Genomic DNA, 21,388 nt, shown 5'->3' with positions numbered 1-21,388 from the left:
AAGAAGAAGAAGAAGAAGAAGAAGAAGAAGAAGAAGAAGAAGAAGAAAAGAAGAAGGAAGAAGAAGAAGAAAGTCTTCCATTGTAGAAGGCTATTTGATCAAGAATCTCTGTCCAGATTTTAGTCCTGAAGGTACCCCGGTCTCCAGTTATCCTGACATTACAGACTGGGTTCAAGTTCCTGCTCTACACACCTTACTACCTGTGTGACTTTGCTTTCCTCATCTCTCAAATAGAGGTAATAGTTATGTGGTGGTGATACAACATGACTAAGGGAAATATGCCCGTAAAATGCTTACAACAATGCTTTGCACATAGTAAGTACTTGATAAATAGCCATTGTTAAAATATCCAAATTTCAGTGAAGAATTTCATTAATATATTCATTAGAGGGAACTGAAATCAAAGATGAGTCAGATTTTACGAGAGCATCTAGCTTCTCTAAAGAAGCTTTAATCTCCTGGCTTGGCCAAACTACATTGTAGGATATGGAAAGAATTTAGCAAATGAGATCACTGGGCCAACAGTGGGTATCTTTAAGGAATCTTAGCAAATGAGAGGAAGTGGTTAAATGAAAGAAAGTCCTAATTTTCAAAATAACAGAGAATGCAAGTTCTGCAAACTACAGAACTATTGACCACAACAACACTCTAGAATAGACCATTAAAATATATGGTCACTTAAAGAATGCTACAGGGCTGCCATTAGCAATGAGTTAGTCTAAACCATTTCCTTGCTCTCACAGCAGACTAATAAATCTAGAAAATATGAGAGATACAGTATAGCAAGAAAAAGGCCTTTGGCAGTAGGCTTATACTATCCTTTGGACAAGAAGAAATACAGATTGAGTGATAATACAAACAGATTCATTGTTAAATGATTGCCAAATGCTACTTTTAAGGGATACATTTTTTTAATCCAGAAGGAAGTATCTAGTGACCAGTCCCAGGGCTTTATGTAAATCCTATGCAGGTAAACCCAATTTACTTAGATTAAGACCCGAAGCAACCTTCAAAGAACATCAGTTCCCTAGGAGAAGGAATTTGTCGGCTGGTCCCCTGCTCCATCCCTGGCTCTTAGAATAGGACCTGGTGTCCCGTGAAAGTTCATTAAATACTTATTGAATTAATAAAAAATGTGTAAATAATGTAAAGTTGAGAGAATGAATAAATACTCTGAATAACTTAATCAGAATCCAAAAGGTCTTCACAGAACAGAATAATGGGTCAAATGAAACCCAGGTAATTTCCCAGAGTGAGGAAAGGTTAGCCTTGAGAGTCAGGGGGACTCTGTTTTCAATCTTGATTCTGCCACTTGTCAAGGAGGGAAAGAGTTTGTGGGCAGAGAATTGAGGCGAAGTTTCCAGAGGAAAAAAAAGTAAGATCCTCCACGTAAGTCCAAAATTGATCAAGTACTTAGAGAAGATGTGGTTTTTAGCTGGGGGAGGGGGGATGTAACTGGAGAAATTCCAACTACAAAAATATAGTTCAGAATAATCAAACATGAGTTTCTATCTGGGCCACATTTGAGAGTAAAAGGAGACACTATTATGCGAGGACAACAGGTGAAAAGTGGTGTTGCCCTCGGCAAACCAGGACACATGATTACACTATGTATGGGACACACCAAAAGCTCTAGACATTTGAGTTGATGAAAAGTTAAGTGGATCAACAATTTGTTGTAACTGGTTTAGAAATATATTCATTCACTAAGTGCTTACCATATGCCTGGTACTGTTCTAAATCCATTACATGTATTAGCTCATTGGATACTCACGAAAGTATTCTAAAGTCTTATTATCCTACATACCATGAAAAAACTGAGGCACAGAGAGTTTAAATAACTTGCCCAAAGTTAACTACTCAGCTTACTTCAAGGCTTACACTAACTGAACAGATAGACTCCAAAACCAGTCGCCCCTGAGTCTGTGCATTTAACCATTACAACATACAGCCTCGGGCTGCAATGAAATGCACTGAATTGCATTCTGCTAACCAGGCAAAGAATAGTCCTGCTTGCTTCTGTTTCAATCAGAGTTACAGCTAGAAACATGGTTTTGATTCGAGGTCCATACCAACTAGGCACACTAGGGTGTATTAAGGAAGGCAAGGACATGTGAGACCATAATACCCAGGGATGAGCAAAAGGAACAGTTCAGCTTAGAGAAGAGACTAGGTGTGGCATGAGAACAGCTCAACTACATGGATGGCCATGGGGAGGAAAAGTCAGACTCTATTCAGCAGCTTTCAGACTTTTTTTTAATCATTGAGATTCAGTTCACCTCTGTAGTTAATTATATGATTAAATAACTTAATTATGTAATCGAGACAAAGGTTTCATGAAAACCTTACTACTTATGATACACTCTGATATTTTCTATTCTATTCTATTTCCGTTCTACTCTATTTCTTCTTCTTCTCTCTCTTTTTTTAAAGATTTTATTTATTTATTTGACAGAGAGAGACACAGGGAGAGAGGGAACACAAGCAGGGGGAGTGGGAGAGGGAGAAGCAGGCTTCCCGCTGAGCAGGGAGCCCAATGCGGGGCTCGATCCCAGGACCCTGGGATAATGACCTGAGCCGAAGTCAGATGCTTAATGACTGAGCCACCCAGGCACCCCTTTCTTAATTTCTTTTAATGCTGGTCATGTCCAACTAAAATTATTCCACAACCCCCGGATTTCAGCCTAAAATTTGAAAAATACTGCTCTATATGCTTCCAAAAAGAGAAACTAAAAAGTGACAGACAGATGTTACAGAAAAGTACATTCCAAGTCAACAAAACAATAACTACGTAACTGTCAGGGCTGTTCAAAGTTGCAATGGGCTACTTCGGAACAGAGGGAGTTCCCTCTCACTGTAGGTAATGTAGGTATCTATCCCATCATAGACTGTGGGTAGAATAGAAAAGATTCAAATATTAGTTAAACGGCTGAAATAGAAGAACATGAAGTTTTCTTTCCAAACCCAAGATCTCATTATTCTAAATCACATTTTTGTAATAAAAATAATACTTTCCCTTCAACAGTATCCATTTTCCAAAATATTTAGGTATGTTCCAACCTACCAAGACATAAGGAAAGAAGGAAGATTGGAAGGAAGAAAAGGAAAGAAGGAGGTAAGGAGGAATGGGAGAAAAGAAAAAAGGGAACAAAGAGAGTGAAAGAAAGAAAACCATGTAGAACTTAAGTGTTTCCTACATAAATTAAAGAAGTTTCCTTCAAAATGAATTCTAAGCCCCTACTTCCCCAATTCCAACAAAAATGTAAATTGGGTTCATCCAGAGTACAAGATTCCTGAGTACCCTGCATGAGAAAAAGAAATTAAAAGACATCTGAAAATCACTCCAGGCTCTATAATGAGCTCTGATGGTTTTCTTTTAGATCATTCTGGATGATCAGATCAGAACAGAGGAGCTGAGACTGACTCAGGACTTGATGTGTGAAATAGCTTTCCACAGGATTTGGCCAATCCTTTTTGACAAGTATACACATCGCAACAATCTTCAAAGGCAACTTATGGAAGAGCCTCCTAACTCCTTTTGAAGATACTGCCAAGAAAAGCAAGAGAGAAAGTATGAAGAGAAATCTAAATAAGGACAAAATGAGTGAAAGAAGGACACCAACGTGAAGCCCAATGGATACAACTAATAAAAATTAAACATTCTACTAGACTACTGACCAACCATTCAACTCATAATTTCTGTGGACTTGTTATGAGCACATAGTGGTCTCTTGCCACCAGATACCTTGTTTCATCTTCAAAGCCATTGTCCATAATCCAAGGCTAACACCACTGGCACAGAGCTAGGGGTTGTTCTCTGAGTAAGACAGATGTCTTGGTGGTGATCTTGCCAGGGCTCCCTAAAAGAAATAAGAAAGCCCAAATTGGGGTAAATGATCCATCCAATACTGCCAGGAGTTCTCTGGATGCTTTTTGCCAAACTCAATTTCCTTACAAGGTTTCAGAGCAAAAGAGTACATGGACTAGAACAGCCACAATCCAACCACAGCTGGCTGTGTTTGGTATACAAGGAGATGGCTACTCGTGAATTAAACAAATAAGATTAAATCAAAGGGTAACCTCAACTGTAAACTCCTTCTGACAAAATGAGTAATTCAGTATTTATCTTCAATTAATACTATGGGTACATATATTATCAACATTAATAGAGTGTCTTCGGAATTTACACACTCAATAAATTAAGTGTTTTAAAAATGAAGTGGAAAGTTAGAAGCTTTTTGTTAAGACCATCTGGACATCTTAGAATTCTGAATCCTGAGTTGGACCCACTCCCACGTTGCTATAAACTATGCTATAAACTCTCAAATCAGGAATAGAGTCCTTTGTAGAAAGATGAGTCCAGGAAATAAACTGAAACCAGACTTCAGATTGGCAAGTCAGTGAAGACAGAGACTTGGAAACAGAAGAAAAAGAATAGTGGTTGACATAATTCAGGTAGGTTGGAATTCAAACATGCTGGGACCTTGGCAACACAGGCCAGCTGGAGCAAGATGAAGCCAAAACCAGGCCAGGCACAGTCTAGGGAAACACATACAAGCTCCAGAGGTTTGTCACCAGGTGGACACTTGTGAAACCAATGTATCATGTCCAAAGACACAGCAAATCCCCTCTTGATTCAGAAAGACACTGTGAACAGGAGGATGAACTGAAGGACAGGGCATGACCATGGAGGTATAGACTCACAGTCATAGCAAAACTTCTATTTCCAGTAATATTGTGATCTAAGTACACAAAAAAATCTAGAATTGTTGGATAAAACAAAACAAAGATTCTAAATGCACAAGGAAGTCTAAAGTCTCAAGGAAGTAAGGTAAATTATAGAACCGAGCAAGGGAAGAACATAAATATAGATATATTACACTGACTGTCCAGAGACTATTTGTTGATGCTGATAAGCAATGAGTTTGGGGTTTTATAGCCATATAGAAATAGATGATAAAGCCTTAGGTTTGCTTAATGTGAAGAAGTGGAACAGAGCCCCTCCCTGCCCCCCATAAGCTCTCAAAGGGCTGCTTTCTCAATAAAAAGAGATGACAAGGAACCTCTCTATCTCAGCATAGACTCTCCAGCATTCCCAAACACAAGGTTCAAATTTATTTACCTAACCAAGGCAGGAGGAAGAAACATTTTCAAACTCATTTTATGAGGCCAGCACTACCCTGATACCAAAGAAAGACAAGGACACTACAAGAAAAAAAAATTACAGGCCAATAACCCTGATGAACATAGATGTGAATATTCATAACAAAATATTAGCAAATTGAATTCAAGAGCACATTAAAAGGGTCATGCACCATGATCAAGTGGGATTTATCCCTGGATAAAGTTGAAGTATGAATACTTCAACATACATAGATCAATGTGATACATTGATATTGTATATTGATATATTCTTGAAAGTTGCTGAAAGTAGGCCTTAAGTATTCCTGCCACAAAAACAAACAAATAAACAAAACCCCAGAGTTAACTATGTTAGTTGATGAAAGTGTTAGTTACCTTGATCTTGGTAATCATTCCACAATGCATATGTATATAAAATCATCATATTTTACACTTTAAATATATACAATTATATTTGTCAATTATTCCTCAATGAAGTTGGGGGGAAAATCCAAAAGCAAATAACAAAAATAATCAAATTGGCTTTGTTGATACTCTGTATTTAAAATGTTTTTCTACTGTTAAAAAAAAAATTTATACTACCTATATAGTTCAGGAACCCAGAGATGAGAAATTGATATTAAAGTGATCCAGGGCTAGAAACACACTTCGAGTGCCTATAAAAATTAAAGGCAAATTCTTCTGGAGCAGTGGTTCTCAACCATAACTGGGGAGAGGTTTTTTTTTTTCTTTCTTTTTTAATGACCATGGAACTTTAAAAACACTAACGTGTAAGTCTCATACTCGTAGTATCTGAGTTAAATGGCCTGGGGTTCAAGCTGCCATTCTAACTTTTAAAGTCTCACTAGGTGATTCTAACGTGCAGCAAAGATTGAGAACCACTGCTGTGGAGCATATCTTTAGTGCAGACCACACAGGATCCCCACCAAGCATGACTTAAAAAACAAAATATTACAACACCCAAAGGAACAATTCACCATAAGCAAGAGTAGGCAGAAATAACAAAAAGCACAGTTAAATTCCCAAGAACATTAGATAATAGAATTATTTGTTAGAGACTACATAATAAGAACACTTAAAATAATTAAAGATTAAAAAAATATGAAAATGAAGAAAAATACAGACACTAAATATATATATATTCAGTGACTTAAAAAAAAAACTCAATAAGTGGATTAAACAGCAAATTGACAGATTGTAGAGAAAAGTGGAGAACTAGATGATCGATCTGGAGAAAGTACCTAGAATGGGGGAGTGACCGATGAATAATAGGAATGACAGCATAAAACTAAGGGTCATGTAAGAAGGTTCAACATATACCTTATCAATGTTCCAAAAGAAGAGAAAAGAGAGACTAGATGAGACAAATATTTCAAGAGATAATGGTTGAGTATTTTCCAGAACTAATGAAAAATAAGAATCACCAAATTTGGATTTCAAGCAGGATAAAGAAAACTAAATCCACACCTAAACATGTCATATTAAAACTATAAAACATGGAAAGGCAAGGAATTGTGTTAAAAGAAAAGGTAATATTTACAACGAAACAATTAGACTGACAACAGATTTCTTGACAGGATTACTTAGAGGATTTTCAGAGCTAACCATATCCTCTCCACACTGAGTCTATGGCCATAATATTTTCTCTCAGCTTCCACATACTCTCGTCCTAACTGAAGGTTGAGATTGGACTGAGCTCAGCTCAGCATTATCAGTGACTTCATTTGGAAGAGACTGGTATAAGAGGAGTTGAAAGCAGTGAGATGCTAAATATCAAATTTCTTGATAAGCGTGGTGCTCTTGGAGATTTATTGGGGGTTGATTATGCAAATGAAGAAACAGAAGTACTACAGAATCCCATCCCCTGTTTACTCCCATCCTGTCAAATGACAAGCTTAAGAGAAACCAGTCATTCAGAATTGCTATGACAAATACTTGCTTTCACTGACAATAGCAAGTGTTGTCAAGGATGTAGAGTAACCGGAATGCTCATATGTTGCTAGTGGGAATATAAATTAATAAACTACTTTGGAAAACAGTTTGGCAGTTCTTTGAAAGTTGAGATGCATTTACCATACAACCCAGCAATTCCATTCTTAAGTGTTTGTCCAAGAGGAATAGAAACACGTCCACACAAAGACTTGGATGTGAATGTTCAGAGCACCTTTTTCATAAGAGCCCCAAACTAGAAACAACACAAATGTCCATCAACAGATGAATAAATTATAGCATATCTGTAATGGAATATTACTCAAAATTAAAAAGTAACAAGGTACTGATATACACAATCACATGGATGAATCTCAAAAACATTATGCTGAGCAGCAAGTGAAGGACACCAGAATTCATATTTTATGATTCCATGTATGTGAAACTTGGGGAAAAAACATATCTAACCAATAGTAACAGCAAAAAGATAATACTTCCCTAGATCCATGAAGGAGGGTGATTGATGGGGAAGGAAGGGACCCAGGGAAAATTTGGGGTTGATGTAAATGTTTTATATTTTTATTGTAACGGTGGTAACACTCATATCACTGCACACACAGAATGGGTGCATTTTATTGTATAAATTATACCTCGATGAAGTTGGTTTTTAAAAAAAAACTTTCTTTCCTCCTGACAGAAACATTTTCAGCTGTTTTTCCACACTTATTATCTCACTATGACAGTTTTCCTATGTCTGCCTGTCTTTCTTGACTACATCATTTTCTCACCTTTGAAATTTAATTTTTCCCATTTATTTTAAGACTAGGTCATAAATTTGAAATTATTTTCTTTTTGCTCAAAATGTAGGACGTGATGGAGGGATTATGGTATCAAAAAAAAGAGTTTTAGAGTGCTCTGAGTTCAAATCCCAGCTCTACCAGTTTCTAGCTATGTTATCTTAGCATTAGACACTTTGAACCTCAGTTTTGTTATCTGTAAAGTGGAAATTGTAATACGCACCTCTTAGGGATGTAAGGCATGTAAACTTTTTGGCACAAAGGAGGCATTCAGTAAATGTTCTTCTCTGTTCAACAAATGATATTTTCATTTAAATTCTTTTTTTTTTAAAGATTTTATTTATTTATTTGACAGAGACACAGCGAGAGAGGGAACACAAGCAGGGGGAGTGGGAGAGGGAGAAGCAGGCTTCCCGCGGAGCAGAGAGCCCGATGCGGGGCTTGATCCCAGGACCCTGGGATCATGACCTGAGCGGAAGGCAGACGCTTAACGACTGAGCCACCCAGGCGCCCCTTCATTTAAATTCTTTATCATTTATATTATAAGATAGCCAGAGGAATTAAATAAAATTTAGTGAACTTAGTTAAGTAGAATCACTACCTAATAGTGACTTAAGTGAAATGGAAGAAGTGCATGAAAGCAGTGTCACTCAAAGCTGAGTCTGTGAACCATAAACTGTTACCAATGTCAACAAGGTAAGTACAGAAATCGAGAGTACGTATTTAGAAACTTTTATAGAAATTTGATATGACCCTGTATGATTTATATGAGAAAAGTGATTTAAAGTTTAAATCTTGCATGGGAGAAAGTTCTAGGATAATTGCTCAGATTAAGGATCTTGAGCCAGAATGCAAAACCACACACTATTTCCTTCATTGAGAAAACCTTACTATGAAAAAAAGTCAACCAAACTAATCATTGTGCTTAGTGACACAATAAAAACTTTGAATTACATAAAGCCTAATGCATTACATTTGAAATCATTATGTTTAAGTGATAATATGGAAGTTGATCATAAACAATTGCTTTACATGTTAGCTACTACAGTTACTTAGGGAAAAAGTTCTGTAGCGAATGTTGGAACTGTTGAATAAACTCTCAGAATTACTGCTGGATAAGAAACCAGTTTGGGCCCAACCTTTTAAAGATAAAGTATATTAGACAGTCAGATTTGCCTATTTGTCTGAAATCTTTGATATGTTAATAATCTTAGTATTTCCAAACAAGGAAGAAATTCAACATGTTTTTCAATAGCAGATGACTGAAAAGTCAAAATAAATATTAGAAGTGTGGAAGAACAGAGTTTCCAGAGATGGTTATGTCATGTTTCATAATTTTAACAACTATTATCAATGCAATAGATAATAATTTTGATAGAGAATTCTATGCATAGGAATTTCATGGAACCATAAACTAGTCCTTTCATTGAAAGATAAATTTAATATAACTACAGGATAAATTGTTGTAACTGGCTACTGATGAATTTTGAAAATAGAGTATCACTTGCTTTATTTTTTTAAATTGTTAAAAATGAATACCTTGAGCTTGTGAAATTGCTTTAAAATCTCTTCCTCTATTCCTATCAGCATACCTCTTACAACCGGCCTTCCCTATTCTAATGCTATCACAACAAACACAGAATCCGTTTGGATATATGTTATATCCTGCAAATAGTGTTATCATCAATCGGACCTAGATTCAATGGAATAACAAGCAAGAAGGAAGTTTGTTGGTCACAATAAAAATTTTGTAAGTTGATATAAATGATAAACTCTACATAAACTGTGCATATAGAGGACACTGAATATAGATATATCCTTCAGACACATTTTGTTAATATAATTGTAGAATATAATAACAGCAACAGTGATTCTCTATACTAGTCATCTATACATAATATTCAATAAACAACATGTATAGTTTTGTTAATTCTTTTTTCTTTTTTTCTATGTTATGTTTGTTCTGCTTATATTTCCATAACAACAGACATAGAGACAAATGGGACAAAAATAATATAAACCCACACCAAGTGATCTTTGATAAGTGCCAAGGTGCCAAGACTACACAATAGGGAAAGGACAGCCTCTTCAACAAATGGTGGTCAGAAAACTGGATATCCATAGGCAGAAGAATGAAATTGGACCCTTAAACTACACCGTGCGCACACGCACACACACACACACACACAAACTCAAAATGGATTAAAGATTTAAACATAAGACCTGAAACCATAAAACTCCTAGAAGAAAACACACAGGAAAGCTTTGTAGCACTCGTCTGAGCAATGATTTCTTGAATATGACATCAAAATCACAAGCAACAAAAGCAAAAATAGACGAGTGTTCCATTTACATTTATTGAAATATGGTTTAAAATTTCTATATCTTTTGATCTGTTTATATCTTTTAGTTATTTGTAAAATGAGCTTATGATGTCTATGTGTTTTTTTGTTCATTTTTCTATAAAATCACTTTCACTGAATTTTACAAAATGATCAGTATGATGGTTTGTAAACTTAAATTGGTCCTTCCCCACAGACGGTTTGAAACCTTTTTTAGAGCATCTGCACAGATTCTGGGAGTAAAGATGGTGCCTTCACTCTGCACTTTGCCTCAGCTTAAGTTGTAGGAGTTACCTCTGATTCTAAACATTTGTTGGTATTTACCTGGGACAATGGGAGAAACCAACATGGAGGAATTCTACAAATGTGTGGATTTAGCAAATGAATTGTGGTACAACAGAAAGTTTCCCGCTGGTAAGACTATGCTGCCACCCTGTGGCCTTGCCGTTAATGATCCCAAGCTAGGACCTCCATCCTTTGCTTTTTTGTCTTTTCCTCTCAACCCTAACACTTCCCTTGTCCCATCTTTCCTACCTAATTCCTTAATGAGCCCCACGAAATCTACTGAATTCTCTGCTCTCCTTTATTTCATGCTTGCTTTTTTTCTTCAGTTTAGGTAGTTTCTTACTGCTACGTGAATGTGGGCGTTATTATTCAGTGTCAACCAAACTGCTATGAAAGCAGTGAATTATATAACTAATTGGGCACATACCTTCAAATAAAAGTAAAAAAAAATAGCAATAAAAGTTATTAAAGTTACTTTATAGGCAGCAACTAGCAACACACAAGCCATCTTAGATATATCCCAAATTGGGATGCCAGAACACAGATTAGAAAATATATTTTGGAGGGCGCCTGGGTGGCTCAGTTGGTTAAGCGACTGCCTTCGGCTCAGGTCATGATCCCAGGGTCCTGGGATCGAGTCCCACATCGGGCTCCCGGCTCAGCAGGGAGCCTGCTTCTCCCTCTGACCCTCTCCTCTCTCATGCTGTTTCTCTCTCGCTCACTCTCTAATAAATAAATAAATAAATAAATAAATAAAATCTTTATAAAAAAAAAAGAAAATATATTTTAGAGTGTTAAACTGAGTAAAGGTCTTTAAAATATATATATATATGTATATATATATATGTATCAGTGTAAGACAGTTTTGCCTTTGTAAAGCTTTTTCATTATAATGTCATATTACTTTGATAGAGATAATATTCATTGTAACTCATCTGGGTGAAGATAAAGCATGGCAAGGTAACAAAGGAAGACAGAAGAAAGGAGTCTGTTTGGGGAAATAGATGTTTCTTCAAAGTTCCTCCCTTCCTGTACATGTCAATTTAGCAATAAGAATTGTGAGCAGGAACCGCATGATCAAGGTTCTTCATTTCCTTGTGGCTAAATTCTGTTTTAAAAATCATTTTGTGTGGGCGCCTGTATGGCTCAGTCAGTTAAGCATCTGCCTTTGGCTCAGGTCATGATCTCAGGGTCCTGGATCAAGCCTCTCCAAGCTCAGCGGGGAGTCTGTTTCTCCCGCTCCCTCTGCCCCTCCCCCTGCTCATGGGCTCACTGCCCCCCCCGAAATAAAATAAATAAAATTTTAAAAATCATTATGTGCAACCTAAATGAAGCTTTGCAAAGTCGATCTTCCTTTGGAATTTTCCTACACCTAAGATATGTAAAAAAATGGTTGCTCATGCAAAACAATAAAATTGGACCTTTGTCTCACACCATATACAAAAACCAATACAAATTAAAGACAAAAGTAAAAGCTGAAATTGTAAAACTACTAAAAGAACACATGAGGAAAAGGTTCTTGACATTGGTTGTGGTGATGAATTTTTGAATATGACACAAAAAGTGTAGGCATCGAAAGCAAAAATAAGGGTGCCTGGGTGGCTCAGTCAATTAAGCATCTGACTCTTGGTTTTGGCTCAGGTCATGATCTCAGAGTTGTGGGATTGCGCCCCACGTAGGGTTCTGCACTCAGCGCCAGTCTCCTTAAGACTCTCTGCCTCTCCCTCTCCATCTGCCCCTCCCCCTGCTCTCGCTCTCTCTCTCTCCCTCTAAATAATAAATAAAATCTTAAAAAAAAAAAGCAAAAATAGGGGTACTTGGGTGGCTCGGTCAGCTGCCTTCAGCTCAGGTCATGATCCCAGTGTCCTGGGATGGAGCCCCACATAGGGATCCCTGCTCCACGGGGAGCCTGCTTCTCCCTCTCCCTCTGCCCCTCCCCCCACCCCGCTTGTGCTCGATTTCTCTCTCTCTCTCTCTCAAATAAATAAAATCTTTTTTAAAAAAAGCAAAAATAGACAAATGGGACTATGTGATACTAAAAAGCTTCTGCACAGCTGAAGAAACTTAATCAACAAAGCGTAAAGGCAACCTACAGATGGTGGAAAGCATTTGCAAACGACATATCTGATGAGGGGCTAATATCCAAAATACATAAGGCATGCATGTAATAGCAAAAGAAACCAAATAATCTGATTTTAAAACAGGCAAGGGACCTGAACAGACATTTCTCAAAAGACATACAAACAGCCAACAGGTATATGAAAAGGTGTTCAAACATCTCTAATCATTAGGGAAATGTGAATCCAAACCACAATGAGATTATCACCTCACACTCGTTTGGGTGGCTATAATCAAAAAGACAAAAGATAACGAGGGTTGGTGATGGCACAGCAAAGGGAGCTGTTAGTCGGAATGTAAATTGGTAGAGCCATTATGGAAAACAATATGGCAGTTCCTCAAGAAATTAAAAATAAAACTACCACGTGATCTGGCAATCCCACTTCTGGGTATTTATCCAAAAGAACTGGAATCAAAGAGATGATTATCTCAAAGAGATGGTATCTGCACACCCATTTTCATTGCAGTATTATTCACAATAGTCAAGATATGGAAACAACCTAAATGTCCATAGACAGATGAATGAATAAAGATGTGGTATATACATAAAATGATATATTATTCAGCCTTAAAAAAAAAAAAAATCCTGGCATTTGCCACAGCATGGATGAACCTGAAGGACATTATATTATATGAAATAAACCAGAAACAGAAAGACACATATTGCCTAATGTCATTTATATGTGGAATCTAAAATACACTCATAGAAGCATAGAGTAAAATGTTGTTTGCCAGGGGCTGGGGCAAGGGGGAAATGGAGTAATGTTGGTCAACAGGTACACAGTTTCAGTTATGCAAGATGACTAAATTCTGGACAGCACAGTGACTACAGTGAACAGTACCATATTGTACACTTGAAATTTGCTAAGAGGGCAGATCTTAAATGTTCTCACACAAACCCCCCAAAAGATAACTATATGTGGTTATAAATATGTTAATTACCTTGATTGCTGTAACCATTTCACAATGTATAAATATATCAAAAGTTCAAGCTGTACACCCTAAATATACACAATTTTTATTTGTCAATTAAACCTCAGTAGAGCTGTTTTTTAAAACTGGTGGCTACCTGGGATTGCCTATCCCTGAAAGGACCCTAAAATGCAATTGGTAAATATGCTAGCGGATAGAAGCTCATTTTTAAGGGAATATTTTCTTTAAGATTTATTTATTTATTTGAGAGAGAGCCTGGGGAAAGGGCAGAGGGAGAGAGAGAATCTTGAGCAGGCTCCATACTCAGTGCAGAGCCTGACACAGCTGGATCCCAGGACCCGGAGATCATGACCTGAGCGGAAATCCAGAGTCGGATGCTTAACCAACTGAGCCACCTGGACACCCCTTAAGGGAACATTTTTAAATGGGATGCCATTTATTAATGTTAAATAAAAGATGAAATCTTGGTCTTATATTTACAAGTTCATTGAGCTAGGAGATGCTAGGAAAATGGAGGCAGGAAGTGAGGACGACAAAGGCATGATCAGTGGCAAACGGTGGGGAAGGGACCAATCATGAGCGCTCACGGAAGCAAGCATGAAAGAAAATGTAACTGAAAAATAACTAGCTGAGGAGTTGGTGAATACACCTGAGACCCTTAAAAGGCAAAGATCAACATGAAACATCTAAACCAGAAGGAGTCCCCTTGAGGAGAAAGGATGGTTGCTGTTGTGCAGACTGGGAGTTTGAGAAACTAGTTAAGAGTCCTAAGGCTGCTGCAGGAAGCCTTCTAGGTACTTCCCCTGTCCCTGATGGGCTATTTTCAGCAAAGTAAATGTGCTTAAAAACTTTTGGTGGTAACTAATGGGAATACACAGTAGTGACCACCACTTGCTCCTTCATGTGGCCTGAGGAAGAGGAAAGAGGGAATAATCGGGAGTAAGCACAATGAATCAACCATTGACATGTCCCATGTCCTAGGAGATGACGTGGAGTTGAAGGGGGCAAGGGAACAGAATGGAGAAGGCAGAACGGCTCTTCTGTTAGCTATGGACAAGGGGCCACAACTGATCCAGGGGGAGGGTTTGCCTGAAACTGGAGGGAAACAGATACATACCAATAGCTAGAGTCTCCCAGGAACCCAGATTTGGACAAACTGAAGAGCTCTCCCTTCAGGGGCTGTGGAACTATTAATAGAAAGTGCCTCCCTTGGGGGAGATCAAGTCTCTGCTCCCTTTCATAGGTGCCTCCCTCTCCCAGAAGGGCAAACCTCCTAAGAAAGGTTCCTGTTGCCTCCACAGGCAACAGAACCAATGAATCGTGTCCACACACCAGGCCTGGCACCTGTTCTAAATCAGGACAAAGACACTGAGGAGCAGGACCTCAGAGTTTGATTCTTACAGCCAGAGGGAGAAAAACCCCAACATGTCCACTTAAATAGTCAGATAGTATGCTTTCATCCAGACTGGAATATGCATTCATGTATATTTTCATCTTCGGAACAGGTGGTTGGAAATGCAAATAAAGTAATAAGTGTCAGAGCCGTATCCTAGCAGTAGCTACTTTGCAAACGTTACCATGGCACCAATTCAACAGTGTTCTTAGAGGCAGCCACACCTCAACAAGGTCTTTCTAACTTGGGACAGCAAAGTTCAAAGGAACTAAGAGATATAAGCTGTGGAAGAGTCCTGAACCAATTAGGGAGGCGAAGCTTTCAGCACGACTGGCCTCTGAAGCCCCTTGAAACAGGGCATGGTACTTAAAGGAGGAAAAAAAGGGAACAGACCATCTTCTAGAACACCTGGAATGTGATCCAAGCCTGGAGACAAAATGATGGTAATTATAACTGCTAACATTTGTTTTTAGCTGCTAACAGATTGTGCACAGATTGGGAAGGGCAAACTCCATTCTCCAACTACTCCAGTGCAAACTGTGCTTTACCAGTACTCACTAAATCCTAGCTGGGGGTGAAAAGAGAGCAGATTGTCCTCATGTATGCCTCATTTATGTTAAAGGAAGAAAGGCTGTCGTCCCAGGGCTGCAGTCCAGGGGCTACTCACAACCGGAAGCAAGGAGCCGGGTTCTGTAGATCTCTGCTTCTTACTGCTAGTAGATCTGCTCTACTGAGGGCAGCACGCCTTTCCCAAGCACAGCCAAAGCACAGGGGAAAGGACAAGGTTGTAGGGACACAGGATGCTGGGAAGACAAGACTCAGCCAACCTGGCCTGTGAACCAACTAAGATTCCCCGAGGTAGGCCCTGGGCTGAACAGGGCATGCCCCTTGCCTGGGTAGGGGCAGAATGAAAGGGCAGATAAGCAAAAGTGAATGATACAAGAGAGTCTGTGATCAATGGGAAACTGATGATATAAACCACAAATTCTCTAAGAGTTCAAAGCGGGCGGGAGGTCTTTCCTGCTTCCCCTTCAGATGAAGGTGATCAAAGAATAGTCTCCGAAAGGCCCTCTGAAAAAGTGGAAGTTTCACCAATGGGGGACCACAGCCGACGGACAGTGAAAAGCCACTAGCAAGAGTGAACCTCCAGAGCTCCCTCCGTGACCTATGGAGGCCACTAGTCCTCAAGATCTCCTTAGAGGCAGTAAGGATGCATCCTTCCCAGCTAAAATAGGAGACGGAGTGCAAAGAGAGGAGTACTTAGGAAAACAGTCAGGACTTTCCATACTGCCTTTATTTTGAAAGATACAAAGACTTCTGCTTCCCATAGGGTAACGGGGGGACCATTAATATAGTTAACTCCATCCATCCACACCCCCCCAAAAAAAAACAGAAAGGCAGAGAAAGGCCTCATGGTATGGCTTCTGTAACACTTCAGTCAAATCATGGGGGACTCGAAATTGCAATTTGAGTAGTCACTTGGATATCAGGTGTGCCACCCAACAGCCTACCACATCCGGGGCTCAAGACTGAAAGGTAAGTGAGACTCTGGGCTTGGTTTCAGCAAGTTTTGATATTCAGAGAGCTCTATCTAGTCTGATGAGTAGGGCTGAAAGAGTAGGAAATCCAGGGAGAAAACAATGCCCAGGATCAAGCCCGAGATGGTGTGAGGCTCCAAGTGATGGATTCATTGCCAAAGGTGAAGCAGGAAAGTGCAGGACCCAGAGAAAAAGGTAGGCAAGGTCTGGGAAGCCTCGGGGCATGAATTCAGTCACATCAGGAAAATGCAGAACTAAGGAGGACGCTGAGGCAAACACCTGATCCTATGGACTAAATTGACATGACAGAGGTTAGGAGAAACCTGGAACGGGATGGGTTTGTGGTGTCCAGAATTACTGCAGAGATATCAGCCATTAGGAGAATGGTGTCTTGAGTAAAGTCACATTCCCTCTATAGCAGGATGGAAGCTCCTAAAATATTTTCTGCCCAGGACAGGTTAGCAAAGAAACTCTGCAGGTTTCAGCTGTACCAAACAGCAGGGATGGAGGTGATCGGGGTTGAGGAAGAAAGAAGCTGACCAAAGTGCTTCCATATGAAAGGCTGTAATAAATATTCCTGTACGACAAATTAGATTTTGGAAAGGGAGAAATATATTTGGTTTTGTTTTGTAATGGTCAGTTTATCTCTCTTAAATTTTCTACTTTACCTGTGTTGTTGCCTGGACAAAGAGTTAAATGTAAAAGATAAAACCGTACATACTAGAAAAAAAATATGGGGAATACTTAACTCCTCTTTGATGGGGAAGTCTTTTCTAAATACAATAATAAAAAATAAATCTTAAGGGCAAAGATGAGACCATATAAAATGTAAAAATCAGTATAATTAAAAATGCCATCAGCATAATTAAATGGCTTCATAAGCCAGGTAAAATACTTGCAAAAATTATGACAGCTAATCTTCTTAATACATAAAGAGTTCTTGCAAATCAGTAAGGAAAACCTCAACAAAGCACGGGGGGGAAGGGGGAGAGATAGGGGATCAAACATATTTCACAGAAGAATAAACACTACAGACCAATAAGCATGTGAAAATGTGTTCAACCTCACTAGGAATTGAAAAGGTCCAAATTATAGCCACAAATGGATACCGATGCTCACTTCTCAAATGGGCAAAGGAGGTGATAAACATCACTGGAAGAGAATGAGATAGAATTGGGACACCTCCCTAAAAAAGCAATCTGACAGGGGCGCCTGGGTGGCTCAGTCGTTAAGTGTCTGCCTTTGGCTCAGGTCATGATCCCAGGGTCCTGGGATTGGGCCCCGCATCGAGCCCCGCATCGAGCCCCGCATTGGGCTCCCTGTTCTGTGGGAAGCCTGCTTCTTCCTCTCCCACTCCCCCTGCTTGTGTTCCCTCTCTCGCTGTGTCTCTCTCTGTCAAGTAATAAATAAAATCTTTAAAAAAAAAAAAAAAAGAAGCAATCTGACAAAGTTTGAGCTAATAATACAATTTTTAGTGATCTACATTAAAAGAAAAAAATACAAATTTATTTATAGAAATGCTCATCAAAGCATTATTTATAATAATAAAAAGAGGCAAGAATGTGAATATTTGATTACATATTTGTTGCATAATAAAATACTAATTAGCCATGAATATTGTTTTTTGAAGAATTTTTAATAACATGGGGAAATACTCATGACCTAATACTAAGTGAGAAGCGAAGTATAAAACATGATTTTATTTATGTTGTACATAACAAACACACATAGCAAAAAGACTAGAGGGAAGAGACATGTTAACAGTTATGGGAACGTAAACTGAGATAAACCAGTATGAGTTTTTATTTTTCCCTTTATGTATTAGTATTTTTAAAAATATCCTACAAGAAATACATAATACTTGAATAATAAAAAGTTATTTAAAAATGTTCTTAAAACTATATTAGAATGCCCTAGGTTGCTGCTTGGGAACAATGATAACTGAGTAATTTTTGTTTAAAGGAAAAAAAATCATTACTTAAAGACCTCAACTTTTGTGGTTTAACATCCCAGAAACTATTTATTTGAAATAAACTAAAGAACCATATGTGCTTTCCAGAATGGTAAAGTTTCCAAAATGTTCTAACAAGACCCACCCACTGGAAATAAAACTCTCAAACAGCAAAGTGTCCACGACCCAAAGAAAACTCAAGTGGCATTCCTACGAGAAGTCTCCACCATTAACCATGATCCTTTTCCCAAAAGGATAATTACTCCAATTTACTGCCACTGATCTGAAGAAATAACTGATTTTAAATGCAAGCACACTCAAAACCTATGCAGATAATTAGATAATATCATTCAGAAAAGGGACAAAGGAAGAACATTACAAACAAAACTGCAAAATCCCTGCTTGTTTGTTTAGACTTTCAAAAACAAGAATCATTTAGATAATCCTGGGATTTGTACTATCACTACTAAGAGCTCATCTTTATTGAGTCCTTAATATGAGTCAGGCACATAATAAAGCATTTTATATGTATTTCATCGTTCAATCCTCAAGATAATGTACTATTCTTATCCTCCTTTTACAGACAAGGAAGCTGTGACTCCCAGATTTTAAACAACTTGCAGAAAGTCACTGAGCTGGTAAGTGGCAGGGCCCAGATTTGACAAGGTAGTCTGTTTCCAGAACTTGCACTGTTAACCCATTTGCTGTATTGCCCCACAATCTGTGAAAGAGGTAGAGGTGCATTATACCTTTCTTTTTCGTCTCCTCCCCACGCCCCAAGAGTCTCAATTGAAGAAAGATGAATCCTGAGCTTTCTAGTCTATGGATATATATCACTGTATTTTACAATCAAAGACGCTATAGTGATTGTGCTACCTCCTTTAAAGAAGAGTATGGTTCAATAAAGTAATGCATTTTCTTTAGTTTTTCCTGCACTGGTTTTATGTATAATTTCTCTCCCTTGTTTAGGGTTGCAGCTAGAAGACCATAAAACTAGCAATGGAGCCCTTATATGAAGAATACCTAGCAAATCGTGGAACAATAGTAAAACCTTACTACTGGCTAAGCTTCTCTCTAGATTGCTCGAACTGTCCTTACCATATTCGGACAGGTGAAGAAGCAAGAGTTCCCTATACAGAATTTTATCAGATTTTTGGATTCCCTTATGGGCCAGCGTATCCTCAAACAAAGCACCTCACATTTTATGAACTAAAAACTTCTTCTGGAAGCCTGGTGCAAAAGGGCCATGCTAGCAGTTGCACTGGGAATAATACCCACCCAGAATCAATGCTATTCGAGATGAATGGTTATTTTGACTCAGCCCTACACAATAACAACGCTATCAGGCATATCATTCTGTATTCCAACAACTCCCCTTGTAATGAAGCCAACCACTGCTGCATCAGCAAAATGTACAATTTCTTAATAATGTATCCAGACGTTACTCTCAGCATTTACTTTTCTCAGCTCTATCATACTGAGACCGAATTTCCTGCCTCGGCGTGGAACCGGGAGGCTCTCCGGAGCCTGGCCAGTTTATGGCCACAGGTCACTCTGAGCCCAATAAGTGGCGGAATTTGGCATTTTCTCCTCAACAGCTTTGTGAGCGGTGTCTCGGGATCAACTGTTTTCCAGCCCATCTTAACTGGGAGAGCACTGGCTGATAGGCAGAACGCATATGAGATCAAAGCCATAACGGGGGTGAAACCTTACTTTACCGATGTTCTTCCCCAGACCAAAGAGAATCAGAACATAAAAGCTCAGGCAGCTTTAGAGAGCTACCCCTTAAACAAGGTCTTTCCTGGACAGTCTTTGCAAGTGACAAGGGGACGACCGCAACCCAATCTGACCCCAGACCTCAGGGTTCCTGTCATTTTTGTGCTGGTGCCTTTCAGAGACCTACCACCAATCCACGTGGGTCAAAATCCACATAAACCCAGGAATATCGTGAGGCACTTAAATATGCCTCAAATGTCATTCCAGGAAACCAAGGACCTCGGAAGGCCTCCCATGGGAATGCCAGTCGAGAGAATGGAAATCACGGAGCAGCTTGCAAGTAGCAAAGAGATGGATGAGAAGAAGAAGAGGAAGAAGAAAGGAAAAAAATAAAATCTATTATTTCTACAACGTGAGACCAAACAACTACCAGAGGACTAATTCGATAGCAAACAAAAATCTGGAACCTTTCTCTCTTCGGTCTGATCCAAGATGGGAGATGAATGGATACACTAAAAGCAAAACCTGAATTATTTGCTATCTCAACTACTATAAAGCTACACTACTTTTAACATAATCCAAGATGTTTCCATAAGCAACTTGACCTCTCTCCTTTATTTTGAAAATGACATTATCAAAATGGAGCCATTAGTACCTTGCTAATATTTTGGTGTGGAAAAGGAAATGTCATTATTCTAGTCTACCCACATCATCTTTCCACCAAAAAAGCCCATGGACTAAACAGCTTCTTAAATTGATTTCAGTATAAAAATTTACTGTAAAATTGGAAAACAGCCTGCAGTTACTGACATTAAGTGCTGTTTGCAAAAGCAAACCAGTGATTTTCCCATTAATTGTTAATCATGGACAGAAGACTTTAGGCAGCCCATTTTTTTTTTTCTAAAGTGGTTCAAAATAGTTCTGTGTGAAAAAAAAGTTATTTTGCTAATTGATTATATACAGCTACAAAAATTGATTTTTGAAACCTAGTCACCTGCTCAATGTGATTTTTCCCAGCTCAGGTCTCTCCTTCCTGAGCAGACGATAGAGGCAGGATGATACATGAGACCCTGCAAAGGCTCCTTCCATCACACACCATATAAAATCCAAGCTGCTCTTACTGGCTGTCAAGATTCCTCCTTTACCTTCCAGTTGCCTAGTCTCATCAGCAAGATTGTAAGTTCCCACAGGTCAAACACTGTCTCTCTCCCTCTTTGGTTTTCCCTTAGAATCTAGCCAAGTAT

General features: G+C 38.7%; 2 protein-coding genes across 7 annotated transcripts in view; one reads left to right on the top strand and one right to left on the bottom strand.

Moving 5' to 3' along the window:
• The window catches only part of RGL1 (ral guanine nucleotide dissociation stimulator like 1), a 251,420-nt gene that overhangs the window by 219,955 nt on the left and 10,077 nt on the right, over nucleotides 1-21,388 (bottom strand). Inside the window, exon 2 of one of the 6 annotated variants that reach the window (XM_035010629.1) lies at nucleotides 3,746-3,860. The exons of 2 other annotated variants lie outside the window; for them this stretch is intronic. The gene's annotated coding sequence lies outside the window, so the exon portion shown is untranslated. Of the gene's footprint in view, nucleotides 1-3,745; nucleotides 4,948-21,388 lie in introns of those variants that run through there. 3 more of the 6 variants (XM_035010631.1, XM_035010633.1, XM_035010627.1) reach the window with 3 other exon arrangements.
• Nucleotides 19,428-20,537, top strand: APOBEC4 (apolipoprotein B mRNA editing enzyme catalytic polypeptide like 4). The gene has a single exon (XM_035010638.1). The coding sequence runs from the start codon at nucleotides 19,428-19,430 to the stop codon at nucleotides 20,535-20,537; it is 1,110 nt and encodes a 369-aa protein (XP_034866529.1).

This window comes from Mirounga leonina, unplaced genomic scaffold (genome assembly GCF_011800145.1).
Source record: "Mirounga leonina isolate KUSES-001 unplaced genomic scaffold, KU_Mleo_1.0 Mir_154, whole genome shotgun sequence".
In the NCBI taxonomy this organism is placed as follows: domain Eukaryota; kingdom Metazoa; phylum Chordata; class Mammalia; order Carnivora; family Phocidae; genus Mirounga; species Mirounga leonina.
This window is presented reverse-complemented; position numbering and strand designations above follow the sequence as displayed.